Source organism: Pararge aegeria, chromosome 12, assembly GCF_905163445.1.
Source record: "Pararge aegeria chromosome 12, ilParAegt1.1, whole genome shotgun sequence".
In the NCBI taxonomy this organism is placed as follows: Eukaryota; Metazoa; Arthropoda; class Insecta; order Lepidoptera; family Nymphalidae; genus Pararge; species Pararge aegeria.
In genome coordinates, this window is record NC_053191.1 from 8,196,453 (window position 1) to 8,206,386 (window position 9,934).

The window sequence follows — 9,934 nt, forward strand, 5'->3', positions numbered from 1 at the left end:
TTTAATGATGACAACCCTATTGAAGATAAAACACCGACACGCGCATACTCAAAATTATTAGGTATTCGATTTCACACAAGTCTCAGAGACTAATGTCATAATGTACCACTAAAACCTGTAAATTATTATTTCGGTTTTCATTTCTACTTTGTATACGTATAACTTTTATTCGTCATATAAATATTTCTGTAAAAACCTGTAATAGCTTCATCATGTAAGGTGAAGCTCGGTTGTAGAGTTTTTTAAGAGTAGGCACGTTTGTAGATGGCTTTAAGTTCTATAATGGCGGTAGACATAAGCATTAAGCACAGCACATTTCCTGCTTAACCATGATTAGAAAAATATGTAGACAAATCCAGCCACTAAAGTAGCTATCTATTTATTAAGATTAATATTAATGTGGTATTTACATATTAGCGAGAATAATAGAAATAAGTATAGAATCCTTATTTAATATTGTAAATAATAAAAGGAGTCTGTTTGTTTGATTATATTTGATACCTTTCTACAGTTTAGTGGCTTAACCAATCATGCCAAAGTTCGGACGAGATAGCTTGCATTCTGGCTGACAAGAGATACTAATGGTCCCAGATTTAAATAAATATAGTTCCCTCAGGATTACAAATTTATTCTGGCTAATTGCTAGTCTACATAATATTGGAATTATATTTAAATCGAGCCAACAACACCTTTCCTGTTTGGCGACCCTCTTTATTTTTTAACGTTATTTTATTTTTATTATTTGTGAAAATTCTGTATGTACCCTACTTCTTAAGGCTTCATAGATGGACAGCAGAGTTAGTAACAGGGTTCTGTTAAAGTCCTTATGGTATCCTAAATTACTAAAGAAACGTGGGCGAAGCCGCAGACAAAAATAAAGTTTAAAAATACTATTATAATGTTAAGGATTACTTAAACGATAAAATAGTTTGGGTGTGAATTGCTCTAACTTCATAGATTAATTATTATTTACTGTGAGATGGTTATAAAAAAAATACCCGGATAAGTTTATTGTGGGCTCTTCTTGGACCAGGGTGCGTTTGGAACCCTCGTAGTTTTAGATTTACGTTGGCGAACGAAGTTATCACGATCCCCTTACAATTATGTAAACAAATATGTATGAACGCTTCATAGGCCTACGTGAATAAAGAAATTTAGAATTTGAAATTTGTATTTGACAATAGTCTGAAGTTTAAAGTACATTTATTAAAGAAAGCTAAATCTCAGGAAACTTGTATTTGAAATATTTACTATAGACAGAAATATAATAATATATTTAGATTATAGTTATCGATACAACATCACTAGGTAGGTAACGTAGGTATTGCACGTCGCTCCAAGTGTCATATATGACGGTGTCATAATATGACGAATATGACATTGGAGTCGTAGGATACCCAACAAAAGCGAGGCGCAAACGTGTACTGTATTGTCTCAACGATAACATTTATTACATCATTGGCTCGCTCGATCTGGTTTTATTTTTAGTCACAATAGAGTTTTGCCTGAAAGTCCCGAGCGAGTTTTAATAAATTCATTCTAATACTGTAGAAGAGTAAATGACAGTTTGTTTGTTGGCTCATCTTTTCGGCTGAACCACTGTACCGATTTTTCTGGAATTTACACTTATCCATACTATGGTATACCTATTATAAATACGAAAGTGTCCCTGTTTGTTTGTTTGTTACTCTAGTTCGGCTCATCCGTAGAATCCTTCGTGATGAAATTTGGCAAACATTTCTCTTGCATCCTGAAAATGGATATAGGATACCGTTTATCCCGGAACAGCTGCTAGTTAAAGTTACCCACAAGATTTAAAAAAAAAAATTATTATATTTAGTAAATAGAATAAATAACATTTGTTACCTATGCTTGACTGCTTAACTTAACTTGGTGTGTTATTTTCTATAGCCTAGAGACGGATATTTTATCGCGGTAAAAAAATGGGTTCCTGTCGGATGTTTAAAAAGCCAAAATAAATGCGAGTGAAGTCGAGGACAACAGGTAGTAAATAATATAGTATGGATTTCGCCGTAGGATGATTTCTGTCCAGGAGTCTAATTTTAGCAGGATGTTTCTAGTTATTTTTGGAGAAGACTCCTCAACAGAAAACCGTAAATCTCAACAAATCCAATAGTTTAATAAACATATTAGCAAATTATAAGTGATTGTGACACAAATGACGGCCGACTGGCGCAGTGGGGCAGCGACCCTACTTTCTGAGTCCAAGGCCGTGGGTTCGATTCCTACAACTGGAAAATGTTTGTGTGCTGAGCATAAGTGTTTTTAAGTGTCTGGGTGTTTATCTGTATATTATAAGTATTTATGTATATTATTCATCAGTCATCTTAGTACCCATAACACAAGCTACGCTTACTAGGGCTAGATGGCGATGTGTGTATTGTCGTAGTATGATTATTTATTTATTTAAAAATTGAAATCACTTGTACCTTTGTTTTTTTTGTACAATAAAGTATTTTTGATTGATTTATTATATAATAACAAAGTCTGCTTTGTATATTCTAAGTATTTTATTAAGTTGGTTTAACTTTATTTATTATATTTAACATAGGTAAATATATTTATAATAGGTGGTATGTACTTATACATAATATGTATAGATGTACATAATGCAGATATCATACAAGCAATATGGAAATATAATAAGAGGTGATGAACAGCTCAACATAATTACTTTAGAAAGTTTTATTTTTAAATCCAAGTGTAGGAGGTTTATTAAAAACTAAGCCTACCTATACCTTTCGGCTTCGACGCATGATCGCTAACTATGGGTCCGATAAAAAAGCTGAGAATCAATTAGCGTTCGATAAAGAGAGCTTTGTTCATAATTATCAATAGAGAGGTCAAACGAGAAGACCTGTAGGACCTAACTATTCCAACAGTTGATAAATGGTTACCACCCTGCTATGTTATCCTCATAGAAAATATGTGGGGAGCAACTTTCACTATCAATTTATATGCGTTTCGTATTAAGACGACGAGTTGCCAATTTGTTCAATCGGGCTTCTGTAGGACAACCTCAAAGTTGTAGGTCAAGCTGTAGGTCAGAGGATCGGACACTACGACCAACGTGCAAGATACGTACGATCGAAGTGCAAGATCAATGGGCATTGTGGATTCCACAGTGTCGGATTCGGTACACCTGAAAACGCATCGTTGGTTGATCTCCTACTACGCGGATAGAGGACACCAAGCTAGTCTTGAAGGCACATGTAGCTTGGGTGGCCAATAGACATTGCATGAAGGTGCTGAATTGGATAGGTACTACACATGAAAACGCATCGTTGGTTGATCCCCCATTAGGTAGATAGAGGACAACAAGCGAGTCGCAGGCATATGACGATGAAGCACATATATCTATACGCAACGCAAATTCATACGTAACAAGTAGTAACAATATTCAGTTTCAAAGTGTAGAGAACGACCCAAGATTTCAACATTGATACCTCGAGTTCGATATCTAAACATTGAAATCTGTAACTTGTTACAACTGGTTAAGTATAAATTTACTTTGGGTGATGATAAAATATTCTCTAGTGTACGTTGGCCTTGAGTGAACTGTCCACAGATTACCAACAAGAGACCTATGTCCAGCGATGGACTTCCATGATTGATTACGTCTGCGTATAATTCACTGGGTGTAATCATTATAAACTAATTTTATGTATACACATGTTTGATTGTTCGGCACAACCGCTGAACTCTGTGTTCGGCACTGAATAAATGCTTGCGTCCTGCAGTCAAGACATTGGATTAGTTCTATTCCAGAAAAGGATCCGTCAGCCGAGAAACAGGGTTCTTTTTTTACCGCAAATGACGCCGTGGAACTAAACAAAAATTGCCTTTGTAGACGACTTAACAGGTAAAACGTTTATGACGATGTTTTGCAGAGATATAGATTGCATCCTAGAGACTGGCAGGATACTTTTAGCCCGCGAGAACGACGATCGCCGAAAGATTTGAAACACAAAAACAAACGCGGATGAAAGACCAACAGCTAGGTCAGTAATGCGAAACACAAAACAATTATCTTAATTTTATCTTTATTATTAGTGAAATTCGGCCCAAATTCAATATACCCAAATTGGTCAACAAAAACCGATACCTTATCAGTGCACTATGCAGTGTATAAACGAGAAAACACTAATGGGATCATAAGTAGGGTAGACCATCTGGCCGGGAAACAGGGAAAGTCCTGGAACATTGATCAAAGTCTAAGTAATAAACTAATTTTTGACCAAAATACAATTGATAGTTCAATGATAGTAGTAAGCAACACTAGCAATTTGGAAAAAAAAACTTTATACTTATTATTATACAAAATCCTTGATTTTTGCACCCAATTGTATGTTATTCACTAACTATTCACAAGACATTTCTGGCCCAGAAATATATAAAAAATTAAGCATGAGGCCTCCTGAGGCCATTTCCGTTATAAAACTCTTTGCTGGTCAACTAATCTGAATGAAAGTTTTCGTGTAATCTAACATGACATTAACGTTAGAGTTAAATATGTCATTTTATATGGACCTAACGACAAAAAATCAAAATGAAACTCCATACAATGGCAGACTTCGTTTATCCAATTTAGATATTTTTTAACAAATAAGTTACACTATTGTTTTTGAGAAAAACAGTACCTAACAGATAAACAAATACGGCAAATAAGAAAACGTAAAAGCTTGTGTTGTGGGTACGAACAAAATACTGTCGCCGCGCCCGAAGTGTCTTTCGTTATACAACCCAAAGTATCTAAAAGCAAAATCTATAAGTACCTACTTTTATGTATATAATGCGTAATACACATTTAGAGGAAACTACGTTCTGTTATACAAAATGGAATTAAATGATTTAACATATATATACCTTCTACGTGGAGCATATATTAAATTGTATCTAAATCTTTTATTTATCTTTCCTTTGTAAGTAATAAGTAACGTTAAATTTTTATTTTCTAGAACAAAAAAATATTAAAATCTACGCGTCATTGAAGAGTTATAAAGTGTTATATGTTTTAATAAGTAAGTAAGTTCTATTCGCTTTTCAATAGTATCATCCTATAAGTCCTTGAATCCTACCCTAAAGGAAAAAACATTAAAATGGGTTCAGCCAACGAACAAAAATGCTTGAACTTCGTCAACAAGCAAGCATAAACATACGATCTGAATACATGTCAAAACTATAACTTACCGTAATCCCAATCCAGTTTTCTCTTTAAACAGCAATGGAGTTGTGAAGCCATTCTTCTGGAGGGAGGCGACAGTTAGGTCAGTTCCATGCATCTCCAGAACTGAACCGGTGTGCTCAAAACGGGGACTCTCCAGCTTGTCAGCGAGGGAGAACCCCCTACCGCCTTCTGCTTCATCATCGCCAAGAGCCCACTCGTCAGAGTAGAGCTTACGTTGTTTGCGTTCACGCTGGAAATATTATACTTACATTAATTTAAACGCCATTAGGTCTTGAAATAAATATTTTTACTAACTACACCCGATGTTTTTATCAGCTTAAAAATGTATATCAGTAGTAATACACCTTAATTAAATTCCTACAGAATGCTTATAAACAAAAACAAACGCGAACGAAGTCACGGGTACCAGCTAATGCTATAAGAGGGCGCGTCGATTAGGGTTGTCCGAACTTCGAAGTGCAAAATGGTCGATATAGTTTAACGTACAGATAAAAAAATCTATATTGATTTTGATTTATTGAAAAAGGTAGGTTTTAGTGTCGCCATCCACTTTACATAAAATAAAAATTGTCCCATTAACGCCGCTCTTCGCTTAATCATTAATACTCACGCATGCGGCTAGAACAAATACAACGACCTTCCTAAACTTAAAACCACCACCAGTTTCTTAATAAGGTAAACAGAACAATGTGTAGAAAAGGAGACGTTTAATGGGATAGTTGAGACTTTGCAATTTTATTGTATCACTCTCGTTCTGAGGAAGTTACGGTATCAGAGTGTATTTTGAAAGACGTGTGTTGTGTGGCGTATACTTATTTATTTATTTTATTTATACTATTTATTTGAACACCACTCAGAAAAACGAGAAAAAAAAAAGAACAAACACATGAAGAATGAAGCAGGATATAAAAGGCGGCCTTATCGCTAAGTAGCTATCTCTGCCAGGCAACCTTAGAATTAGGAAAACTAAAAAGAAAAACGAATAGGTGGGGTACACTATTTAGTACATACATACAAATATCTACATAGGTACTAATATATAAACCAGATTACACAAATACAACAATACTATTGATAAATATAAATAAATAAATAAATAAATAATAATAGTCGTCTTTACTAAGCGAGATAATGAGCCTTAACAGCATTTTTGTAATAAATATGACCCAGTGACTTCGACTGTCCTATGTTCAATGGGAGTGCTTTCCACAATTCAGTAGCTTTGACAGTGAAGGAATGCTTATAAAACTTCGCTTTATAAGCATTCGTTCGTTCTTAAGGTTTATTATAGCCTTCATAAATTGACTAGCTTAGTAGCAAGAGATTCCTGTTAAAGTTTCGTGTAAATATTGGGTTAACTTGACTTCGCGCTCTTTGAAATCAAAAATTGCCCTATTTTAATAACTTGGAATTAAAATTTTAGGCAGATTACTTAATTCCGTTAAACGTAGAAGTTCATATAATTTCATTGACCTGGCAATCGTTTCCTTGCCGATATCTCGTTCAGTATCACGTTTATGATAATCTGTTAAGTAGAAACAATAACCGCCTACAGAAACAATATTACTATCGCGTGAAAAAACCGACCGTGTAGGTACTGATTGGCACGTGAATACTTCCAATACGACGCTCTATCCAGTTAAAAATAATTAAAAATTTTGCTTCTCTTTATTACCTACCTTTCGAATCTATTTTTATTTTCTATCAAAACCCTGATATTTCGTGCGTTCGGTTTCGGATGCACTGTATGTTGCAAGCCGAAACGCAACGCACTGCATTGCGAAGGACATCCTGCTGCAACATCTTCAATCTTTTTTTTATAGTAATAAATGAAGGACCAAGCAGATGGTCCATCTGATGGTAATAAAGACAACCATCGCCTATAAACAGAGTAACACTTTGCAGGGCATGCAAGGATAACATCCTGCCAACTGTTGCCCTGTGTCCATCAACCTGAGGCGTAGATATGAAGCCTCATATGTCTGTAACTACACCGGCAATCACGCGCTTACACCGAACAGTGTAGTACTTTCCCGGGCGAGATCTGTCACAAAAAGCTCTATTAGGTACCAAAAATCACACTATAACAATCTAATAATATCACAATGCTGGTCTGTCATCTCTCATAGATAAGGAATGAGGAGTTTTGACTTTCCTCGCTGCTTGTATCCTAACAAGCTTTTAGCCTAAACTACATATTTGTGATTGTAGTCGGAACTAACATCCTCTCCAAAGACCTGGCTGTGGGCCAGGCTAATTTTCTTATTTCAGGTCGAGAGTGAGAATTTCATGACTGAACACTTATTTCATATAGCATGAACGTTTTCTGTCAAAGCCATAACATTTCCATGTTAAGGTTTAAAAAAGCTGAGTATGAAGGTATAAAAATAACTGACTTGATAGTTTTCTAACCTGAAATAAGGTTTTAGCTCTGTACTCTTGCCATTTTAACTTTCCATCTTAATTAGATAATAAAGATACTGCAAAAGTTTCATAATTAAAAAGTTTTGTAAACCCTAATGAATTGTAATGTCTTGAAATATTTTCTGGAGTGTTTGTATGTGTAATAATGTACACATATATTGTTTTAATAATATCTAGAACCACAACCTTGCTGTTGCCATAGTAATCTGTGACCCCATTTGACCTTAAATGTTACAGCTGATGTTATGGTTGTCACTGTAAATCTTTTTATGACTTTTCATACAGCTATTTCTCTAAAAAGCTACTATGAATTTAAACTGCCTTTGTTACTTAAAGCTGTTAATGGTAAAAAATGATTTTGAATTTTGACCAAACTGCATTTCAGCTCCTTGGCGGATCAAAGCCCAAATCTATTGGCATTGCAGATAATTGTAGTTTTTATAATTGTATATGAAAGTATAAAAACATACTTACATAATGAAAATGGATGTAAATTTCTATTTTTTTTATCCATTTAAACATTGTTAATGTAAATTATTATAAAGTTCTTTAAATTCTAAAGAAAGGTTACAAAAATAGAAAATATACCGTGAGCTCATTTGTACATCTGATTTTTGGTACCCACCACATCGTTTATTATTTGACCCATCAATCATAAGTGCATCAATCATAACATATTTTTTTAAGGAAATGGTAAAGTAACAATTCCTTTTTGCTGAGTGACTATAACTTGAATTATATATAAAAACAGCTGATGTTTCTTAGGTATTTCATTTACCTATTATAGGTAGCAAGTTGGTTACATTTTTAATACGATATTCAAGGCCAGCAGAATAACTGCAAGGAATACTGTAACATAAAGACTAAAGCTGTTTGGAATCAGATCTCATAACAATAAAACTTTCGAGCTACTTGTTGTTTGCCTTCAATTCAACAAAGAGCTCGTCGTATGGGGCACATGTATAATTTATATTCATTGTAATCAATATATAACAATGTTTTGGACGATCGTCTCTTCGACGGCGTGTAATTGTTCGACAGAAGATTATTTGAGTAATAAACTAGATTACGAGCGGCTTGACGTGTGGTCGCACAAGTCGGCTCTCGGCAACGCGATCGTCAGTTCGCAATATTCCGTACCGCGCACGCCCCAGGTTACCTCTCCGCGGGAGGGTCCTACTAGCAGATACCCACCAACTATGCTCAGAGGACGACGTTGCAGCCGTGTGCGATTTGCGTGCCGCTCATTGTTAACGATGCTAAATCGCAATGAGATCTTCGGAATTATTATAGATTTTGACACCTTCTCGCATGCGCGCATACATACGGCCGCGTTTTAAACTCGCTCACGGTGTGATTACAAAAAATCAAGTCCGATGACCCTCCCTTATAACCATGATATTCAATAAACCATATAAAAAATAAACTTCGAAAACACTCCCGTAACTTACATAAATCGATACACGATGCAGCGATGCACCATTTCATGTTTACGTGATCCCAGATAAAGCCACCATGGCGTCACCCGGGTCTAAATATGTAAAATTCTAACAATAAATACTCACCAGTTGCCTTGGAACTTGTTTTTTGTTATTCGGCAGTGTTTCCGACATGTTTCTATAAGTCAGAAACACTGCGCCACAAGATTTGCACTATTTTACGTAAATATTTTACACGGAGCACGAGAAAAAGTAACGCAATCCACCATTTGCAACAGTCGACACTGCTGCCAATACTGCGGCAAGGTATCACTCCAGCAACTTACTGAAGGTTGGTACCATGTGTCGCCCGCTATTGGTTTATTTCAGAGAGCAATGGCGAGATCGAAGCGGGATATTTAAAAAATCGGAAATGAAATATCTGATTATCAAGTAGCCAACATGACGCAAAAATGTATCAGCGGCTGTACCAGCAAATCAGAAATTCGCTTTAAGTCTGGTTTATATAATTTTAACAATTTAGTAAATCTTTACTGAATCTTAAACAAATTAATGCGAATAAACTTCTAATATATATATAATAAGTGACAGGTCACAAGAAACATTTTAGTAACAAGCTCACTAAGGTAAAATAGAACTTTGTACTCTAAGATCTATGAAAAATAGAGTACAACTTAACATATCAAATCAATGCCTTTGGATATCTGAGATTTGAACCATACCTAAACAAACAGATTAATTATGAAAAATAACATGTAGTTTTCAAATAACCTAAAAAAACTGTGTGCGGGTTATTGATGTGTGGATTATTGTATGAATGGTGCCAATTATAAGTATTTATGTATATTATTCATATGATTAT

The 9,934-nt window shown here is 35.0% G+C and overlaps 1 protein-coding gene across 3 annotated transcripts in view; it reads right to left on the reverse strand.

Annotated features, from left to right (window-relative positions):
• The window catches only part of LOC120627839 (jmjC domain-containing histone demethylation protein 1), a 42,301-nt gene extending 32,952 nt beyond the window's left edge, over nucleotides 1–9,349 (reverse strand). For all 3 annotated transcript variants that reach the window (XM_039895922.1, XM_039895923.1, XM_039895921.1), the window contains exons 1-2: nucleotides 9,199–9,349; nucleotides 5,212–5,438 (exon numbers count right to left, since the gene is read on the reverse strand). In XM_039895922.1, coding sequence (XP_039751856.1) covers nucleotides 5,212–5,438; nucleotides 9,199–9,246 — 275 coding nt within the window. In that variant the 5' untranslated portion in view covers nucleotides 9,247–9,349. The remainder of the gene's footprint in view (nucleotides 1–5,211; nucleotides 5,439–9,198) is intronic.
• Nucleotides 9,350–9,934: the final 585 nt, after the last annotated feature.